The sequence below is a fragment of the Acanthaster planci genome, linkage group LG02 (assembly GCF_054643075.1).
Source record: "Acanthaster planci isolate LZ-2023a linkage group LG02, COTS_SCS, whole genome shotgun sequence".
In the NCBI taxonomy this organism is placed as follows: Eukaryota; Metazoa; Echinodermata; class Asteroidea; order Valvatida; family Acanthasteridae; genus Acanthaster; species Acanthaster planci.
Window position 1 is genome coordinate 1,728,229 of NC_141778.1, and position 22,123 is coordinate 1,750,351.

At 45.6% G+C, this 22,123-nt stretch overlaps 1 protein-coding gene across 6 annotated transcripts in view; it reads left to right on the forward strand.

The window, feature by feature from the left end:
• Positions 1–21,659, forward strand: part of LOC110985072 (uncharacterized) — an 86,901-nt gene extending 65,242 nt beyond the window's left edge. For 4 of the 6 annotated variants that reach the window (XM_022245802.2, XM_087133088.1, XM_022245803.2 and 1 more), the window contains 18 exons: positions 7–188; positions 757–851; positions 3,342–3,431; positions 5,472–5,559; positions 6,292–6,477; positions 7,776–8,048; positions 8,726–8,873; positions 9,140–9,954; positions 10,133–11,427; positions 12,453–13,010; positions 13,195–13,532; positions 15,890–16,187; positions 16,881–16,988; positions 17,519–18,517; positions 19,128–19,416; positions 20,556–20,746; positions 21,116–21,313; positions 21,574–21,659. In XM_022245802.2, the coding sequence (XP_022101494.2) occupies positions 7–188; positions 757–851; positions 3,342–3,431; positions 5,472–5,559; positions 6,292–6,477; positions 7,776–8,048; positions 8,726–8,873; positions 9,140–9,954; positions 10,133–11,427; positions 12,453–13,010; positions 13,195–13,532; positions 15,890–16,187; positions 16,881–16,988; positions 17,519–18,517; positions 19,128–19,416; positions 20,556–20,746; positions 21,116–21,313; positions 21,574–21,642 (6,220 nt within the window). In that variant the 3' untranslated portion in view covers positions 21,643–21,659. The remainder of the gene's footprint in view (positions 1–6; positions 189–756; positions 852–3,341; positions 3,432–5,471; positions 5,560–6,291; positions 6,478–7,775; positions 8,049–8,725; positions 8,874–9,139; positions 9,955–10,132; positions 11,428–12,452; positions 13,011–13,194; positions 13,533–15,889; positions 16,188–16,880; positions 16,989–17,518; positions 18,518–19,127; positions 19,417–20,555; positions 20,747–21,115; positions 21,314–21,573) is intronic. The other 2 variants (XM_022245805.2, XM_022245804.2) reach the window with 2 other exon arrangements.
• Positions 21,660–22,123: the final 464 nt, after the last annotated feature.

Here is a 22,123-nt window from a genome sequence, read left to right on the forward strand (position 1 = left end):
CGTCAGTTCCAAGTTTTTAGGAGAGAAGCGCCGTCGGGAGCAGGAGACGTACTTGGAAGAGCTGGCTGAGCTAATCAGTGCCAACCTGAGCAACCCTGAGTCCCTCAACATGATGCCGGACAAACGAGCTATGCTCCTGGAGGCAGTCAACAAGTTTAGGCACTACCGCTTGCAGCAGCAGCAGCAAGGTAAACAAGGAAGGAGGCGGGGTCTTGACCGCCTGAACTGGGAGGGTTTGTGGATGAGAAGCTTATCTGCTTGCTGAGATTGCAATCACAGCGGTGGTCTGGGAAATACCATCTCCCCCCACTTTTCCCAGAGCCCAAAACATCTTTTTGAAAACTGTACTGACAGAGAGGCAATTTTGGGCCTCTTTCTTTTCTGTCAGTTGTACAAGTGCATGTAAACATCCTCTAAATGTTGCCCCAACTCTTAGAAAGGCCATTGAAGGTTCAATTTTGGGGTACATGTATCTCTCCCCCGCCCAAAATTTTGACCCATCAAAATTTGATTCTGGATGTACCCTTTGGTGTTTGGATTGGAAGCTCATCTTGTCCAATGTGGAAACAGCAGCATGGTAAAAGGGACACCACAGAAATCTTGAACACCTGCAGAATTCTCAAATTTTGAAGCAAATCTCCTTGTAGAGATTGCACCAGCAACAGTAGGAAGAGCAGTGGTAAGTTGAGAAGGGGATCTTTGAGGTCCGAATTTGCATGTCTTTTTTGACCTCTGACCCCCTGACCTCTCTTGCAGACCTGGAGCAAGGCAGCGAAGTCCAGCACAGCCACGTCTCCTCCAGCAAGCCTGGCATGTTGTCCAGCGACTCCCTGGGCAATGCCCTTTTGGAGGTAAGGCTCTTATGAATTGAAGACATTGTAAGGATTTTTTTTAAACAGAAAGAAAAAAAGAGTAGCTGATCTATTGCATTTCTAAGTCAACAGACTTCAGGCTTTTGGTTTCTCTAACTTTTGAGTGGATCTGGGATTTGGAGAATTTTTGGGGGAAATGGAGCCAGGTTATTGTTAATTTTCAGGGGGCACGTTGCCTCTCAAGGATAAGTGCTATAAAATGTTCTGTTGCTTTCCTGCACAGTGGGGAATTTGGAGGAATCTCAGCCGAAGCTGCTCAAGGAGCTGAGGTACATTCAGGATTAAACCTTTCTGCTTCTTGAATATGTCTACTATGTAGAATTACAGTCCTTGGTTCTGGAGTGCTGCATTCAGGCAGTGACAGACTGTTGAAATAACTGGTGCCCATTAAATGCAGCGACGGACTGTTGAAATAACTGGTGCCCATTAAATGCAGTGACAGACTGTTGAAATAACTGGTGCCCATTTTTGTATTTTGCGACAATTATTTCTACTCACCATTTGCTCTCGTACTCATCATACTTTTAGCTTGGCCTGTCGTGGTAATTTGAATTTTTTATGGCATATGAACAATTTGGAGAAAGGTCAAGAGTCAGATTCGTGGGGTGAGGTTGGGGCATCTGACTGATATTTAAGTATTTGAAGGAGTGAACCCATCAGGAGCCATTGGGGTTAGACAAGAGACATCTGTAGGGATTCTATTTCAGCGTTATCAAGTCGTGGATGCAGATTTGGGGGTCAAAAACAAGATAACGGGCAAAAGTGGAATGTAGATGGGCCTGGTGATGTCATGGAAAGTCGTGGTGTTTCTGTCTTGTCTGTTGATGAAGAAGGGAACTGGTGTGGGGATTTTTGTCAGATGTGCTGCCTGGACGTGGCTTGGATGGCTGGTTTGCCTATACCGGCACTTGACGAGAGGTGGTGCGGTGAACAGCGCCCCCTAGCTGCGGATTGTCAGAGTTCCACACTGTGCTGATTATTTGCTTCAGACTGTAAAATAATGATGGAAAGTGCAAGCATGCAGCTTGTAGACGAGGCTCCTTTGGAACAACCCAAGATCTACAATCAAGACTCTCTACTGAGGACTTGTCTTATGGTATCACAGTTTTCACCAGACTGAAAAACAAGAAGACGTAACATGAATTGTGTCATTTGAAATCGATACTGTTTCTCTGTAATTTCAATTTAGATTGAATAAAATTACTGGTACTTGGGAGTAATCTTCAAATAAGACTTAAAGGTTTTCATGGTGAAAGAAACTAGATTTATAGTAAAGATTGCGGTAACACCATGTATTTATCTCTTCTTTGAGTATGTGTGGTTCCCCGGTTCTTCTCAGAACCACACATACTCAAAGAAGAGATGAATACATGGTGTTACCGCAATCTTTACTATAAATCTAGTAATCTTCAACTTGGAACAGTGGTTTGGTTTGATTTATCGAATTTGCAAGAAATGCTGTCATTCATTCAAAGCATCTGTTAACGTGTCCTTTTTGCAATCAGTTGAAGCTTAAGACATGTTCGGGTCAAAACCCCCTGTAAGAGGCATGAGGGAATTTGGTCTTAATACAGAAACCTTTCCTCAGCCAGCTTCTTTCCTGGAAATTCTGTGCACCGATAGTAATTTAGGTCCATGTGGTCTTCGCTGCAGCACACGGCAATGGAAACCAGATTGTAGCTCAGGCGCCCTCTGTTGACTCGGACTCCACTCCAATCTTTGCTTATCGCCACCTCCGCAGTCTTTTTGAAGTTGGTCAATTTGTGCCCATTACGCTTGTGGGCGGTGCTAGATATTCAAGTTGATAATTTTTTCACAGTCCCGTGACTGAAATCTTTCAGTCCATTCAAGCACCCCCGTTGGCATCAGGGAGGGTAAATTTGCCGCCTCCGTATTTTTCTGCAGTTTCATTAGTTGGCCGATTGTTCTGTATTACGTTTGTGGGAGGTGTTCAAGATTCAGATACATGTGCTTCAAAGGTTTGCTATAAATCTTGGTTGTGCAGAAATATAACAGTTTCGTCTGTATTTTTCTATTTTTTGTGTAAACTTGCATGGAAACAAGTGGAGATAAATTTGGGTAAATATAAATGGATCAGTGTTGCAGAGAACTGTAATCGTTCCTCCAGAACAGGTTAGCACACGAAATGGGGCACAGATGGATTTTGTAGGAGTCAGAAACCCACCAAGCAAAAATGCCTGGTAGTGGTTGTTAATCTGAACAGTCTTCAATCTCTAACCTTCTGGAGTCTTGAGGACTGTAAGTGTTAAGATGAATAATCTCACAGACAGTATGTGACATGGTGTAACCTAAACATCTTTACCCTCTCTGCTGCTGCATTTTATTTCCAAGTGTTCGTTGTATTTCTGCCACAGCCTCCAAGAAGTCCTCTGTTCCTGTTTCGTCGCACAGTGCGTGCACATGTACATGTACGTAACATGTTTTATCCTTTTGATTTTTTTTGGCCAGGCGCTTGATGGTTTCTTGTTTGTCGTCAACAGTTCGGGAGAAATTGATTTTGTGACTGAAAATGTTGAGATGTATCTGATTTATAAACCGGTAAGTCTTTTTTGGTTGTCATTAATTTGTTTTCAGTCATGGAATTGAAAGTTGATACAGTAAATGATGCATGAAGATTTACATGTATATGGAAGGAGCTTAACAAAGAGAAATGACTGGACGTTGCATTCCACAGAACTGTTGGTGGTATTTGATAGCCGTGGTCCAATCTGCCAGATAAACCTTCAATTGGAAGAGCATTTAAAAAACTTCCACGATTGAAATAAGTCCAAACAAAATAATATGTGCACTTCCTAGAACATCGAAACAAAAATGGCTTTGGTAGGTTGGTAGCATTGTTGTTTTACTCCAATTTTTCAGGGTTAAAATACCACTAGGGTTGGAGATTGTCATTTACATTTTTAAAGAACTAGCATGACTTTTTGGACAAGTCAAAACATAGTAACCTTTGAATTAAGGTTTAAGAGGAAATTTGTAAAATCAAAGCTCAATTCTTAATTTTTGCATGGGTTTTACAACACGAGCAATACATTATTTGAAAGACTTTGCTTTACATCCCCAGTTGTTCTACGTATTCTTTGTATACATTTGACTTTGTCTACAGCACTCACGTTTACAGTGCTTTTTGGATACATTGCCTAAAATATGAACTCACAAAAATGTGAAATGGTTTCTGATACAATGCTCCAAGAAGTTTCACCATGGGTTTTTTTTGCAAAGCGCAGTGGTACATCGGCATGAATGGAGTTCAGCGGCCATGTTGATCTGCCACTGCTTCAACGTTCGACTGCTAAAAATACAAGCACAGAGATTTCGAAACAAAATGGAAAAGCATGTATGTAAATGTACATGTAAAGAAAAATATTGTTCTGTGAATTAGCTCACAGATATATCTTTCCGTTAGTTTGGATTGTTTCACAGATTCAGGCTGTCAAAGTTTGCATTGTCTTCATATATTCAATGTGTAGAAACTAGTCCAATTTGTTTTAGAGTCTCCTAATGTTTGTGTTAAAGTGAGTTGTCATAGGTTGCTTTGCCATCATTCTATTGACTCCAGGAATTAGTGTTGTGTGGATTGGAGTTCAATATATTACAGTCGCTTATTAAATATACGCATAGTGGAAACCTGCCACAGTTAGTAGTACACATCTTTACAAAACAATTTCGCTTGAACAGAGGAAATTTAACCCCTGACTTGTGGAATGCGTTAACAGCACCTTACCTACCACATATACCCGGTATCTCCCTTGTCAGCTATTGTTTCTGTTTTCAGCACCTTTGCAGAAACAGTGGAATTTTGGGAGACAGAAATCATTGTTCAATGATTGGAGATCTATAGCCTTGTGGTCCGACATGTGGTTGTGGAGTTTGTGTGTAGGTTGTGGGGTTGTAATGGGCTTTTGTGTCCAGAGGCAGGACACTTTGCCAATAATTGCCTCTTTTCTACTCCATGAATAAATTAGGACAGAGTTGATTGTTGCATTTGATTTAGCCATTTGTGCTGAAGTGAGAGTTCACACTCCCTGTAAAGCTGAGGTGTAAGGAATGTTTGGAAAGCCTGATGAATAGGGGTAACAACCAGACAACAAGGTGATTGCCAAAATCTGCATAAAGGGCTGTCCATAAAGTACGTATGCACGAACAGGGGGAGGGGGTAGGTGCCATTGTGTATGCCATGCATACAGAAGGGGGTTTCAAGCGCCCTGTTGGTACCATACGCAAACTGAAAATTTACCTTTAATGAATCTTCATCCTAGCAATACACTTTGTCAAATAACCACCAGAATCAGCTTTTGTGCGTTGAAATTCAAACATAGTATTCTCCACCATCCACCGTACCATTTATTCTCCCATGCCAACACCCGTTATAAGTAAACCTCAACATTACTCATGACACAAAGACCGACAGCGTCTTCTGGAATCGTGGAATGCATATGCGTACAGGGAAGAGGGTTGGAGCCACTGCATACGCCATGCGTACAGTGGAGACGGGGTGTCGACAAAGCCGGCATTTCATGCCTATGTACTTTATGGACGGCCCCAAACTGTGATTTCCTTGTTCTCTTCTTTAATAATCAGGAGGATCTGATTGGGATGAGCATCTACAATTTTATCCACATTGGGGACCACAATCAATTCCATAACTGTCTGCTTCCAACCTCAACTCGTGAGTATTCTGTCATTTGTCAAGAACCAAAGACATTGACCAACTCCTTCGGCCTTGTGTCACATAGCAATTAATCTGCTCTCTTCAGAGATGTTCATGTTTAAATCATAGTTTTGGCCAAGGAGATAGCACCTCTAATTAACCATTAACCTTATACCTCAGCTTTGAATTGTGAAAATGGATTTATCTTTTCTTTGTGTTTAATATTGCTAGGCGGCATCAGACCAGAACTTTCATTCTTAAATTCTTTCTTAGTTAATTACAATTTCTAATTTTATTTCTCCATTGTCCACCGTTCCGCCCTGAAGTCATCCAATGTCAGTCCTCTTAAATGAGCCCAACTCCCAACTTGTCGTCATCTTCCAAACTTCCTTCCATTCAGGAATGCCAGGTCTTAGGCAAAAGCCTGATTTCAGGCTTTTCTCTGAAATGCCAGCTTAATGTCAGGCCTTAACTAGACCAGGACAGGCCTCCCTGGCCTTATTTTTAGCTTCAGGAAAACCTGACCTATCTTCCTCTCTTCAAATCCTGCCAAACCTTAAAATGGGTTTGAAGGATTGTAAAGGTTGGAATTCAGCAGTTGAAATGAAGTATCCTTGAGACATCTTCCCCTGCAAGTTTTGAGTTTCAGTGTAAAGAATGTCATTAATGTTGCCACTTTTCTCATCCTCCCTCCCATTTTGGGGTATCTCCTCCCCCTTCCAATCAACCCACCTCCTTCCCTGGGAGCAGCCGGGATGTGGTCCCAAGACTCCAGCTCTCCAAGCAGCCGCAATCGCTCCTTCACCTGCCGCATGCTTAAAAAGCCAGTTGACGAAGAAGACACCCCAGAAGCAGAGCAGCACTACGAGAACCTCAAGTGTTCGGCCATTCTGAAGCCTAAAGAAGACGGACAGTCTTCCAACTCCACAGAGAGTGGTGAGCATTGTTCTTTCGGGTAGATACTTCTCTCGACAAGGGCAACTGCTGTCTCCAAAACAGGACTTTGGACTCTGGATTTTTGAAATCCATTACTACTGTGCACCCAATGCCCATGTAAACATCTGTGTCAGTTGTGCTCATTCAGATGAAACTTATGTGTGCATTCCTTGCACTCCTTCAATGTTTACAGCTCACAGTATGTTGTTACTAGGTAACAAAACAGCCCCTGCCATTCACACAGGGAATCCATTCTTCTAACCAGTTTTTTAACAGTTTGTGTTTCACAAAACTTTGACAACTGTATAAGTAGACATCACAGCTACTTGTTTTATGCACATCAGTAAAAACATACCAAGGTCTTCCTTTCCATGTATTACATTGACATTCAGATGGACACAGATATTAAGCTCTTGCTGCTGGGGGAAGTTATCAATGTTGATGATGCTGGTCCGGGATAATTATCATTTTTCAAATTCTTTAAAAATTCTTATCTTCATTCACTGGACACTTACAAACACGTGAAGGACTGTCTGGTGTCCACTCTAGCCTGACAGACAAAATCTATTGACGCCTGAGTATTTCAGCCAGGCCTGCAGCCTTGTAAAAAGAGCCCAGGTTGTGCGGTGTTATATAGGTTTCTTTTGTTCACGAACCTGGCTCAGTGCACTGCTGACCTCTTTTCAATAGGGGCCAGACTAGCGTGCAGCGGTGCCGTGTGGCTCATGGCTGCGGTGGTGGAGCGCTTTTGTCCCCGGTGGTAATCCGTTCACTCTAAATGCCCCAAACCGTGGTATACTGTTTCAAAACAAGGCTGGATTATCTCCACTTTTGAGAGTGAAAAAATGTCGGTAATGCCCAGCAGCCTGGTCTTTTGTTCTGAGTACGGTCTCTTGTTACAAGGCCCTGTTCCCTTTGTCCGAGTTCGGAGACCCCAACCACGCATATAAAGCATACGTGTCCGGATCCAGAATCCCCAGCAGGAAGTGGTTAAGTTTGGAAAACGACAGCTTCGTCCAATTCTCATGTAAAAGATTGATTGGGTCCGTCATTCAGAGTTCACTTGACGGACTTGTGACCAGTTTTGATTGGTCTGATACGTGAAGCAAACTTTAAAGCGCCAAGCATTTTTCCACCACTGGTCAAGGTTACCCGGTACCAAGATTATATTTCATACAAAAGTTACCAGGGAAAATGCCCCTTGATAGTACCCAGTTGTAAGCATGTGTGCAATGTTCCAAGCTGCATATTTCATGCGCGCTTCACGAAGCACTGGATTTTTGTTGTCTCTCCATCAGACCCACCCTCGCATCTTGTCTGCGTTGCCCGTCGTATGGAGGACAGCGCCACCACTGGCGGCAACGCAGCAGGCAGCGCGGGTGCCGCCATGTTGCTGGGTGGCGTCGGTGAGGACTTCACCACCCAGCTGGACCTGAAGGCCGTTGTCATGTCGGTGGACCTGTCCCGCCTCCATCCGCCCCACTACGCCAAGGAGGATCTGGTGGGGCAGATCATCTACAAGTTCTGCCACCCCAGCGACCGGGCAGAACTCAAGAAGCACTTAGATGAAGGTAGAGGAAGACAGTTGAATGTGATTCAAGAGTTTGCATGGTGGATCTAGCAATGCGAGGCAGGTTTTGGGTAGCACCATGTGAAATCTCTTTTGTGACTGAATAGAATTCTGAAAAGGAACCAGTAGACTCAAAATTTTAGAGGTTGTGCCCTGTCCGTCAACATGAGAATTCCACAGTTGTATCCTTTTCATGTTTTACTGCTCCCAGTTCTACATAAACCCACTTCAACTTGTCATCCCTGCATTTCCTAGATGACAAACAGCATACTGTCTGAAAGACCAATCCATCAGTTCTTCTCAGAAATTCACTCATGAAAGAGATCCGTAAAAGGGCTACTCCAAACCTTGTCCCTCCTTTTCTCTTGTAGTATGTCAGAGCTCGTAGCTTGCAGCTCCACCCCGGCAAGGCTGCTTATGTTGTGTGTGTTTCCTGTTTATTAAATTACGTGGACATAGCATTTAGAAGTGGAAGGTTTGAGTTATGTCATGTACATGCTAAGATATCTGTTTGGACTGTGGAATTAATGAGAGACAGTTTGGAGGGGAACTTTATTTTTAAGCATTCATTGTCCTGACCTGTGTGCTTAGAATTGGGTTGATGGGACGTGCCCCACTCATTCAAGCTTGTGACCTGACTGTTAACCATTGTGTTTAACTTTTTTTGTGACACTACAGCCTTGGAGCAGGGAACCAGCTCCAGTCTGATGTTCCGGTTCCAGATTTACAAAGACACCTGGGTGTATGTTCAGACGACCAGCAGAGTCTACCGCAACCACTCCAGCGGGAAAGTGGAATGCTTCCTTGCCACCCACTCTGTCTTGAGGTTTGTGCAGAGCCTAACCCCTTCCCATTGCACTGCACCTCACCCCTATGTACCTCACCCCCATTCCCTATTACAAGGTTCTACCCCCAGGCCTCACCCCTTGACCCAACTCGCAGACCCCTGCCCCACCATCTCTCTCATCACATTTCTCCTATTCCCCTGTCCTTGTTGAATCATGCAGACAAAAATTCAAGAAATGATCGGGTCCCAATTTTTGCCGTCCCAAATGTTGAGATATGCAGTAATGTGATGTTTTTGTTGTGCAGAGACGATGCGTCATCTGGGAAAGTGATGAAGCAATCCAACATGCTTGGGATGACCTCAACAAGCGGCAGCAACAGCAACACTAATCGCATAATGGAGGCCCTTTCCAACTTCAACAACAACAGCAGGGCAGACCTGAACAGGATCTGCTCCATGGTGCTGAAGCGACACCAACAGAACGAGCATCAGCACCTGCAGCAGCAGCAGCAACAGCACCTGCAGCAGCAGCAACAGCAGCAGAAGGGAATTGGTTTCAGTAGCAACGGTAAAGTCCCCACCGCCAGCAATCCCAACAGTTTGCCCACTAATGCACAGGAAGACTTGGACTTGTTAAAGAGGTCCTCCCTGTCTACCTTGCTGCAGGACACCTCTGTTAGGAACTGTAGCAGTACTATGGAGACTGCGAGCGTCTACCCAGTGTCCCACAGCAGCGGGGGCAAAAGTGGTAGCAGCAGTGGCAATGACCGCTATCCAATCCCCGAGAAGATCCAGCGGATGGAGCATAGCCCGTCAGACTCAAACATAGCCTCCTCTACCGAGCACGGTGGTCGGACGCTCTCAGAGCAAAGTGATGATGGGGACGTCTTCCTCTCGGACCACCAGAATCACAAGAAGGGGAGGTTTCCGGACAAGAGCCGGCCTAAGGGTACAGGCAGCAGCAGTGGTGGGGGTAGCGGGGAGGGGTCAGGTGGTCAAGTGGATCGCGACAGCCCCAATCTGAGTCCCGACACCAACGAAGGTGTTAAGGAAACAACCAGCAGCACCTTAAGCAAGAACACTCTCCTACAGAAGCTTCTCCAGGATGACCCAGAGGATGGTAGGCAATGACATTATTCCTGTGCATTGGTTTGTGAATATAGGGCCAGTGAAGACCTTGCCCTAGAAAGGAAAGCATAGTGTTCATTAGTATTAAACCCCGGAGCAGCCCATTGAGACATGAGATGTGTTTTGTGTACTGAGCAAATGTTCTAATTTTTATCCACTGTTTCTTACAGACAAGAGTGATACAAGCAGCAGTCGGAGTAACTCGCCCTTGTGCACTGAGCACAAAAACACTTCCGAGGATGAAAAGATGGATGAGAAGACCTTCAGCCAACTTCTGAAATCTGACACTAGCAGCATTGGTGGTGGCAGTAGCAGCAGCACAGAAAAGCCATTTAAATCATCATCGGAGAGCAGTGAGAGGCCTGAAGGCAATAGCGAACAGTTGGCAGATGCTGACGGCAAGCCCCGCACGCGGCGGAAATCCATCGAGCGGGAGAACCTCATTTTAAGCAAGCTCCTGGATGGGGACTCTGGGTCCATGTTCGGAAGCGGCAAACTGCCCAAGGAACAGCCGGGCTTTGTCTGCAGTAATGTGGTCTCCACCACCACTGTGCTGCAGAAGGGTGATTCGGACAAACAGGTCGCCAAGAGTGACAAGAACACTGACAGTGGAAGCAGCAACAACAACAGCAACACCAAGAAGCGCAAGAACGTCCTGCTGCAGAAGCTTCTCATGGAGGATTTGCCAACCATCGAGAAGAACCGTGACATTGAGGCTACATGTCAGGAAAGCACGACGTCACCGACTGTTACTACCACCAAGCCTGGCGTGCCGGGCTCCCAAAAAACGAATACTGAGGAGAATAGTGTGGACAGCTTTGGTAATGAGAGTGAAGCCGTGATGCAACAGTTCCTACAGGATGCCCCACACCTCCCTGAAGATGGCGACAGTAACCAACCCAACATGTTCATGGAAATATTGAAGGATCTGGAGGGTGTGCATGACCTGCCTGAGGCCCACATGCAGTCCCTCATGAATGCCCCGGACAGCAGTTGTCAGACCCAGACCCGATATCCCGCCCAGAACAACGCCACTCTTGGGTCAGGGGTGCAGACGCCCCAGAGCAAGATGCCCATGGGACCAGAGACCCTCCCTGGCCCAGGACCCCACCAGAGACCTGACAGCAGTGGGGGGCTTGCCAATGCTACTCTGATGGGCCAAGGAGTTGGACATGAGCCTACCAACTCCATGCACTCCAGGAAGTCGCCTGGTGTGAACTCGCAGCACCGCCAGCCGGTCAAACGGACCAACTCTAGGGACTCCTACAACAGTGGCAGCGGTGGGATGCACCCCAGTGCTGGTAACTTTGGCCGTTTTGGCTCCTCGCAGCCAGACTGTTTCAGCATGGAGGGTATGCAGAATGTCATGCCACCGAACCAAACAGCACCCATGCAGACCTCAATGTCACAGTTACCCCTACAAGGAACTGGACAGCAACACTTGTACGACCAGGATCATATACAGGTAGGTCACAGGTATTTCTGCCAAGAAAAATGTAACAGGCTTGAAGTCTTTTGTTTGCTGCTCAGCCCAGCAAAGTGAAACAAGTTCCCAACTGTTTGAAATTGTTGCTTAACCCCTTCGCTCTGGGACGTGGCTAGAGCCGCCGTAAAAATTGAGATCCTCAGCCCGCTTTTCAGCTATTATTCTCGGCCCACGCTCGAGCGAACACCGTGAAAGAAGGCAGACCCTGGCTCTTGTATATATGGTGATTGGCCTTTGGCCCAGAAATGAAAAGACCGAATTTGCATCATAATAACCAGCTTCACAACAGTCCCCACTTTGAAAAGAGGAAACGGGAATGTGGAAGCGTGAGTAGAGCCTCATGCCACAGAACAATCAGCCTTTTCACTGTGTAATTCAAAGCGTGCACACGCAGGGCGACAAACCGTGAATTTGCGGTTTGGCAGGTGGCCTTCATGGCCAAGCGAGGCTGGAATTCTTGGAGTCGGCTTTCGGAAAGAAATTCCTGTGGTCAAGGGGTTAAGACTGCCCTACTTTTTGTAAAGGCCAGTTCACACCACAAGCAAATGTGAAAGCGAACAACTTTGATGTCACGAAAGATTTGCAGGGAAATTTTGCTCGAGTTGAAATGCATCAAATTTTTGCCAATTTGCAGTGCAAACATTTGATCTGAAGTCACAAATTCATATTTATGTTGGCTTTCGAGTGAAGTCCGAACTGGCCTTTGCATAGAATACCAGAATTGTAAAGAGACAGTTCTGGGAGATAATAAATGTTGGGGGTGCACCGAATTGTGAATTGTTCCTATTCATCTTTATCTGGGTACAATTTCACGTAACCCACTCACATAAATTATTTCTTTAAAAAATTACCTGCGTAACAAAAATTAGCAGGGAGCCGGTCACAAGCAATGTACTTTACACAAAATTTACGACTGGTAACCTGTTCCTGCTGAGCAAATATTTAGTGTGTTAAGCCAGTTTCCTTGCTGAGCTGCTTCATGTCAACCTCCCTTGTCCTTTCAGGAGAATTTGTCCGGCAACAATGGCGACGAGCATATCCTGTCGGAGGAAGACGCTGACCTGCTGCAACAGCTGCAACAGGTGCTCAACAGCAGTAACTTCCTACCAGAGCTGGAGGGCAACTTTGACATGGACAGCAACGCAGGGCTGAATGGCCTGGTGGGAATGGACCAAGCTCAGCCCAATGGAAGCAACATGCTGCAGGGTATGTTGAGCGGCCAGACATCAACACAGCCCCCCCAATCTGGCAGCTACCAGACCCAGTCCTCAACCAGCATGGGAATGCAGCAGCAACAGCAGCAGCAGCAGCAACAGCAACAGCAACAACAACATCCCCCCCAGCAGCAGCAGCAAAGGAGTCACCAGCAACCACAGCAGCAGCCACAACCAAAACAGCAGCAGCCACATTCAATGATAGGCATGGGAGGGGGTGGGGCTAGGATGGGACAGGGTGGAATGGTAGATATGCAAATGATGGGGGCGGGGCCAAACGCATCGACTGGCCCTGGCCAGCCTCGCTTCCCTCATCCACAACAGCAACTGCAGGGCACACAACCAATGGTGAGCTATTTCAAAATCGCCACATTTTATTTGAACCCTCGTTTCCTGAGGAAAAAATTTTGATTTATAACAAACTTCGTTAGGCGCTGCTTGATAATGTGCATTTCTGTCTCCCTGAATCTTAGCCCTTTTCCAAAGTTTGACCAGTTTTGACTCCATTGATGTGTCTCTTGTCAATCAACAGCAGTACAACCAGATGAACCCCATGCAGCAGCAACTGCAGCACCAGTTCACACAGCAACCACCCCAGCAGCAGCATGGTCCGGTCCCACCTCACTCCATGCCGCTCCAGCCACAGCAGCAGCAGCAGCAGCAGCAGCTGGCATCCGGGCCAGGCAAACCCTCTCAGGTGCCACCTCCACTGAGCAGTGCCACTGGCCCCGGGGGGTTCACCCGTCCACCGGCCAAGCAGCTGCGGCAAGCCATCCTCATGAGGTCTCGCTTGAAGGAACAGCAGCAGCTACAGCAGCAGCAACAGCAGCAGCAGCTACAGCAGCATCAGCAACAACAGCAGCAACAGAGGTGAGAACTTAGTGCGAGTTTCAACTTTCAACATAATGTCATGCCCGAACTGTTATCCCTAGGTATGTTTGAACTGGCTTGAACCCTCCAAGACATTCCGCTCTACAAGTGAATTCCTGAATTCAAATGAAAGGAATTACAGTCTGTGAGATCAGACCTTTTCATTCTGAGAGCTTGAATAGCTTTGAATAGCTTTGTAAAGAAAGACTTGTAACTATGAAAAGTTTGAAAAATAGTCAGATCATGTATACAATTCAATGCGTGGTTCGTTGTGAACTAATGTTGGGCGATTCCAGCATTTTTGGAATCGATTCCGATTCCGTCCAGGAATCGATTCCAATTTTTACACATGTGTGCGAATGCCATGCTGAGCATGCCCGAGATTACATCCATAATGCACTTGTAAGTTTGCTAAATACTTGTATGTGTCTTTAAAAATTATCCTCTTTTATTGCATCAGAAACAGGAAAGATTTATTATCATTATCCTGGAATACAGATGTTTAAATTGGAAATTTTAACTTCATAGAAGCACGCCATTTATGGGAAAAGATTATCAATCTACGTAGCCCGCCGGCTTTCAATTTTTTTCAGTTTTATAGAAGTGACCATGAGTTCAAATATGCGCATTTGACAAGAAAGAAACTTAATGTATGTACCTTTATTTTCATTCTGCCAAAAACGTACTGAAGAAATATTTATTTCCTTAAAAGTCCCCCCAAAAGTGACATTATTCCACTGACAATGAACTTTTATAGTTTTCTCGATTTTTCGATTGTAAATTCCATCAAAAATTGGACTACTCGCGCTCCACACTGCACTGCTTGTGTCTGTTCGTGCAGTCGCTGGTGAACATGCCTAAAGCTACATTCTTCCTATGTGTGTGCCGACTACCAGCTTCAACACGAGGCCATTAGTCTTTGTTTCAAATTGGAGATGGAAAACTTCGAGAATCGCTCATTTGACCTTTAATTCACTCAATAGGTTGAGTAAAATTTCTTTTCTTTATGGCAGAAATGAAGGATGAAAAGTAGTCAAAGATTTGTGTTTTGGCAGAGTGAATGACGGTAATTGTGTCTCACAGACTCGGAAATGAAGCATCAGCATAGAAACACTTGCAGCCGGCCCGCAACCACATGTCCAATCACCAACGGAGAGCGGTCGATGCATGCATGACTATTAGAAACACATGTATGAACACCGATCTCCACCAGGACCGATACCATTGCTGATTTCGCTAGCTTCTCTCTCTTATGAATGGTTTAGGTTTAGTTGTCAAACCCTGCTTGACTTTAAATAACTTCGGATCGCTGACTTTATGTCAAGGTTTGTGGGATTTGGGGAATTTTCCAAATGCTGGCACCATGGAAATTTTCAAATGCTTCAACAATTACTTGCGTTTCAAGTTTTTCATGGTAAAGCAAGAATTCATGTCAGGCTAAGGGCTGCATTGTTTAGGTTTTTTCAGTTCTGAGCAAATTTTTATAATATGTGACGAAGTAGGCCTACTTTTTCCACTACAGTTTGCTCGATTCTTGAAGATTAAACTGCGACGTTGGTCCAGCGGAAGATTTTTTTGAAGACATAAACACTCCAAGAATTGAGTTTCTAATTGGTGTCAATCTTTCAGATGTTGCAATTGAGTTTCCAATAAGAAATAGAGGGTAATCAGCGACAAGAAATTTCATTGCAAGGAATTTGGCGTCCGGGAAAAACTCTGATTTAATTTTCATCGCGCACAATGTAGCACCCAAATGCTCAGCATGTTAAGGAGTCACAATTGGCAGGAAGCCAACAGTGGGCCATCGGTATGCTGCGGACGAATGGGTCAGATTACTGCACGCCGTGATTGCTGTGATGCTGCTATGATTCTGCAAAGCATGTGGGCCACGTCTCATCATGGACTTCAATTTTTGGCAATAAAAATAAAGCCGTGCGGTTTAGGTTCCTTTATTTGGTATAAAACCACACATTTCTTCAAAAATGGATTCGTTTTAAAAGGCAGTCTTTTGGAATTGCTGGACTATTCCTGGAATCAGATCTCAAGGTTATGGAATCGGTAGTGGCGTGGATTCGATTCCTCAAAAAAGTGGAATCGCGACTCTGATTGCAAATGAGGAAACTGATTCTACCCGATTCCAGTGTGGATTCGCCCAAGCCCGTTGTGGACCTGCAAAAGAATTTCAAGTGAAAATGGAAATGAATGATTACAATCTAATGCTACATTGGAGCATGTATCGAAAGTTTAAGGAGCAAGGTTATCTTTATTGAGAAGAATAAAAAATGAAACAAGTGGCGTATTGAACTTGGGGTTTTAACCCTACAAACTCTGCATCCTTCTCTGAACTGTCTCCCCAGGCAATGGCAACTCCAGCAACAGCAGCAAGCGATGAGACAGCAGCACATGAACGTGGCCAACGCGGCCACTGCTAATCACCAGCTCATGGGTGGTAATCAGCCACCCCCTCCGCAGCCCCAGCCCCAGCAGCAGCAGCAACAACAGCAGGCATCACCCATGGGCATGCCTGTGGGTGCCGGCAGCCCTGTCATGAACCCCATGCAACAGAACCAGCAGCAGCAGCGCATGGTGCAGCAACAGAAGCACCTCATGATGCTGCAACAGCAGCAGCAACAGCAGACTTTCACAGGACCACAGGTTGGTGACCATATTCGCACATTTGTGGAAACAGAATCTTGCTTGCCCCGTCCTAGCATACCTGCCAACCGTTCTGATTTAATTGGAGCTGTCCAGATTTTGACGTTTTCAGACCACAAATAATCGGAGCGTTCCTATTTCCATTAATTGAAATAAAAAGAAATAAAAATAAGAAGTCCCAGCAAGAAGGGGCACTGTTTGGAGAGAAAGGGGCGCTATTTGCTGTCAATATGGCAGTTGTTACACAAACAAACATGTTTGTACGTGTGTACGAAAACAGTTTCTCTCACGTGGCTGCTTGTTTTGCTGTGGGCTTATTAAATGGGTATCCTCATTTCTGACTTTTCAATATTGGCAGGTACATGTGTGTCCAAGGAGGAGAACGTTTCACAAATTATAGAACAGGAGTTCAATTGAGCACTGAAACATTGGGCTCTTTGGTGGTAAAAATGATCCAGTAGAAATTGGAAGTCAAGAAATAGTTACACAGTTCACCTCTAGTGCATTTTTTTTTCAGACAAGTTTTGGTAAAGTTTCTTGTTGAAAGCTGCCAGAAGTGCCAGAAGTTACCAGAAGTTTTGATGTTGAATAATTATTATAGGTGAGAAAGTTTCAGATGACGTCATAGAGCGGTCAAGAATGGATGAATTGCATCCTGGAGTTATGTTTTGTCGTTTGTTTGGTTCCTATCAGGTTGAGGGTGGAGGCTTCCCCTCACTAGATACGCAAGCCTTCCAGGAGAAACTCAGCGATGTGCTGAACCCTACTGGTGGGGTACTCGCCCCCAATGTTAGTATACAGGTAGGGAGATTTTGGCAGCAGAGCCCTTTGGATATGCTTTGATTGCATTGCTTCATTTTTCTGTCTTGGCCATTTTCGCCACACTCAAACTGTTCTCCATTAGTGATATCATACCATTTACTCATTCATCACATAAAGCAAAAACACTGTACATGAAATTCATCTTCATGTGCATAACCTGTAAATGTCAAGCCATTTTCTCTACACCGGAATTGTTTCTAAGTGGAGTTTAGGGAGCTTTTTACTGAAAATCACTTGGATTGAGAACACTTTGCAATGAGTCTCTGTCATTCTTTTCTGACTTTTTCCCATGGGATGGTGGTTATAGGAATATCTTGAAAAAAACCCCAAGGTCTGCGTCTTATGTGCAGACCACGCCACAGAGATAGATCACTTTAGTTTCACCACACATGATCTTTGCAACCAACATTATCGGTGTCAGGAGTATTGAACAACTGTGATAATAGTCTGGAAGAAAAAGTAAATAACCTGGGGTTCAAACGTTGGTTTGCTGGTTTGTGCTTTTGTAGAAGTCCCCAGGGCCTTATGGACCACAGATGCCTGGTGTGGGGAACCGTCCCATGCCTGGGGGGAACCAAATGATGGGCAGTGACACCCGGCAACAGATGGGCATGAACCAGCCCTTCCCGGGCCAAACTGGTTCCAGTCGGGGCGGACCGGACTTCATGTTTGGCAACCAGATGATGCAGCAGGGGCGGCCGGGCCAGGGAGGCAGTGGCTACCAAGGCGGCATGGGGCATGCTGGTGGCAGTGGTGGGACAAACCAGAACATTTTTAACTTCCAGGACTTCAACGGGCCCGGAGGGATGGTAAGCAGAGGGGGGAATATGCCAGGGAATCCCCAGCACATGATGCCCAACTCTGGAATGATGGGACCCATGCAGCACCAGCAAGGCATGGGGATGAACCCCAATATGCCCGGCGGGCAGCACGGCATTGGTCTCAATCCCAACATGTCCCGGCCAAACTTGGGAAACCCACGACAGCAGACGCCACCCCTTACCCGTTCCCTCAGCCTCCCGACGACTAACTTTGTCTCCGGTGGCAATGCGAACAGCCTCAGCCCCGCCAACCGCCACAACCAGTACATGCAGCAGCAGCAGCCACAGCAGCAGGGAGGCTTCCAAGGCAACAACCTACGCGGGAGCCAATTCGGTGGCAGCAGCGGGATGCAGCCCCACTTCTCAGGCAACTCTATGAACATGCAGCCAGGCCAAATGGGAGGTAGTGGCGGAAGCACGCCCATGTTCTCTTCCCCATCCTCTGGCACCCAGATGCGCTGGAGCGGGCCCAATGGTGGCGCCATACAGAGGGCGCCCTTGCCTCCGCCGCACCAGAGCCAGATGTTCCCTGGTCCAGCCGGGGGAGGGGTAGGTGGTCTTCCACAGTCGGGCGAGATGATGAGAGGGATGGCCAATCAAGTTGGCGGCACACAAGACTTGCAGAATATGACAAATAGAAGGCTTAGGAGGGGAGATAGCCTGCCAGCCAACCCAAACATGATGTCTGTAAGTCGCACAACTCAGCATTCCTAAATTGCCTTAAAAGGTCTTACACTTTTCATGCTATATCAAAGTGACCGACTATTCAGTTAGTAGGTCGTGTGGAATAGTAACGGTTGATCTGAATATCAAATTTCCCAACTTTCGTATCAGTGCTCCACAAATGCTGCCCCAGCAGAATAAGGAATTACCCCCGTGGTCACTTCAAAGTGAACATTAGAATTTTAGTTAGTGACTTTGAGCCCGTACTTTATCATCTATCATAATGTATTCCTCATTCACTTGAAAAACAACCCTGTTTGCTGATGGAAGACACCAAGTGTGGTACAAATTGTAGACTTCCTGAGGACATTGCTCGAGACTTGCACAGAATAGTCACAGCCAACAGGGGCATTGGTGTCCAAGTGTTATGTAACACTTTCACAGTCACATGGCGCTCGTTAGAATGGTCAAGAGGGCATAGCTGGAACACAAAACAATAATGGTAAAGTGACAAGGAAAGCCCAAGCGGAGCAGAGTAGCAAGGCTTACGATTAGAATCCATAGCCTGACTGTCAATGAAGTGCATGATTGTGCTGCTCTACCGTAACCCCATACCCTCGTTTGCCCATCTCAGACCCCACCAAAGTACCCACTCCAGGGCTCCACAAACTCTTCCATCCCTGTGGCATCCAACCTGCTGGGCCAGAACACCATGGCGCTGGGCGGCCAACAGCAGCAACAGCAGCAGCAGGCTCCGGGGGACGCAACAAACACCAGCAACTCATACCTGGCCCCGGTGAGTAGCACCAGCAACAGCGGCAACAACAGCAACGCCGGCAGCAGTAACAAGAACCGATCCACGCCTGGCACTAACCCTTCCAACCTAGACATGTTGAGCCTGTCGATGGATCTTTTTGAGCCTGGTAAGTCAAAGGACCTTAACGTTGCGTAGAGTAATCAAAGAAAGGAACAGGAAGCACAAGGACCATTCAAATAGTTGATTATGCAATATTTGATTTGAAAGTTCAAACAGTAGGAGATTTGGGAGATAACTGGAACCTTGTATTATCAGAAATGAAAACAATGAAGAACACAGATTGGGACCTGAAATTTTCCTTGCTATCAGCAGAATCTTGCATTAAGCAGAATCTTGCATTGATCACTTGGTGCTGGGCCCATTTATCCGTGTTTATTCTGCAGGGCCAGGTGATTTGTAATTTTTTTTCTGTTTTCAAAATTCTTTAAAAATTCATATCTTTTTTTCCTGAATGCCTAAACCCCATCGAGTGACTGTCTGGTGGCTACTCTAATCTGACAGACAACATCTATTGACACCAGGGTACCGGTATTTCAGCCAGGCCTGTCACCTTGTAGAAAGAGTCCAGATTGTGCGGCGTTATGTAGTTTTCTTTTGTTCCCGAATCTGGCACAGTGCGCTGCTGGCGTCTTTTCAATACGGGCCAGATTAGCATGTAGCAGTATTGTATCGCTCATCACTGGAGGGCTGGAGCGCTTTTGTCCCCAGTGGTAATCCGCTTGTACTGAATGCCACAAACAGTGGAATAATCTTTCAAAACAATGACGGATATCCTCCGCTATTGACAACTGAAAAAATGTTGGCAATTCCCAGCAGTTCAGTCTTTTGCTCTGAGTAGGGTCTTTTGTTACAAGGCCAGGCTCTTTTGTCCAATTTCTGGCAGCCCGTCATTGCGTATAAAGAAAACATACCCGAAACTGGGCTCCCCGGCGCGAAGTGGTTAACAGTGCTCTTAGTAAGGAGGTTCGGCTGTAGTTATACTTGGTGATGGCAATCTAGTCCTTTGGTATTGTTTGCGTCACGTTTGAGCTTGTTTGTAAATAGTACCAGACAGGTCCCATGGGATTTGTATGGTTGCTGCCACTCGGCAGGTCAAAGTCAAGTCTCTCACTGATAACTTTTTTACTGGTTTAAAAAAAAGGATAAACATGGTTTGGAGATGTGTTAGATTTGTTATTTTTTTCTACCTAATCCCTTTGTGAATCATTGATTTTGAGTTTGATTTCCCCAATCTCTCTTTCCCAGAATTCTTCAAGCCTGATGGTCAGAATCCCATCGCCAGCTCCACCACCAATGCCACCAGCCAGCCGGATAGCACCAGCACCGCGACCTCTCGCAGTAGCAACAGCAACAGCGGTGGCAATCCCTCGGGCACTGACCCCCTCAAAACCTTTGCCGAGATGCAGTCCAATGAAGAGGCCAAGCTGCGGTACCAGGTAGGTGAGAAGAAAGAGAGAGAACGGGAACAAGGGGAAAAAAAAAGCCCAGGACCTCATGTTAATGCAGAAATGCTAAGAAGAATGTTGCTGAGCCCATTTACATGGGAAGCAAAAATCTACAAAGAATTACTTCAACAAAGTAATACCTGTCATGTGACATTTCAGCTTGTCATCTTTTTTTCGTAAAGTGAAAATTTTGTGGACAGAGTGTGTGAAATAAGGGCAAAGTTCATGTTTGTGATGCAGGTGTTCATTTCCTAAGAAGGGGATTTGAACCACCTGCACCCTGGTGTGGATAGTTTCAATTGGTTGTTTGAACTCACTGGAGCTTGTTGTGTGTGGAATTTGCATTTTTTGCTTTGTCAGGAATTCTACAAAATATCTGGAGCACAGACCGCACCTGATGCCAACACCCGAGTGACCAACCTTTTCCGCAACCAGCTTACGTCTGGCGCTGTCGGTCGAGGGGTTGGGGGCCAGCCAATGGGCGGACAGATGCAGCAGACGGGCGGGGGTGGGGGGATGGTCCCGCCCCAGCAACAGCAGTATGGAAATGAGGAGCAGGTGGGTGTGGCTCAGGTTGGGTGTGGTTCAGTGTGGGTGTATCCCATTTTTTCTCATATGGGTTTGACACAATATGTGTACAGCCCAATATTTGGTGTACACGTACATATTTTTTGCCGCGTGGGTCAGTTTGGGTGTGGCTTAGTTTAGGTGTGGTCCTTGTGGGTTGCACCCCTCCCATAATATTCCACAAACCACTGACGACAAACCCTTTGTAATCATAACAGTAAGCACTGACTTTGTTTTTTCTTCCCCAACAGAACCAACAAGAAAGTGGAGAAGGAGATGGCAAGTCCAACAGTCTCTTGCAGAAACTTCTACTTGAATAAAAAGAAAAAAAACCAAACAGAAGACGGAGTTGTTCGGTCATCTTTTCAGCCAAGTGATCACAAGGAAACACATCGTGTTTTGGATGACAGATGGATATTAAATTGTGATAGCAAGCTTGGTTGAATCAGAATTGTTCAACTTGCTTTGTTTTTTTGTCATGCCTTCCTTTGCCCCCACCCTATCCACTGTGTACAAATCCTTTTCTTGTATTTTAGGCACATGATCATATAAAGACATTTTACAGTATGGAAAATTAAAAAAAATCTACTTTGATTGTGTTTTATTACTGAGATGTATATTATTGTTTGTTAAATAATGGTATATATAAAGTTGTGTAGATTGTGCCAACCGAGTCATTGAAATTCTAGTTGTCCACTCACTGATTTAATATCAATGCTGTATAGTGTACAGATGGAATTTCACAGCAAACAAAAAGACAACATGAAGAAAAGGGTTGTACATAAACGTGGAATATATACT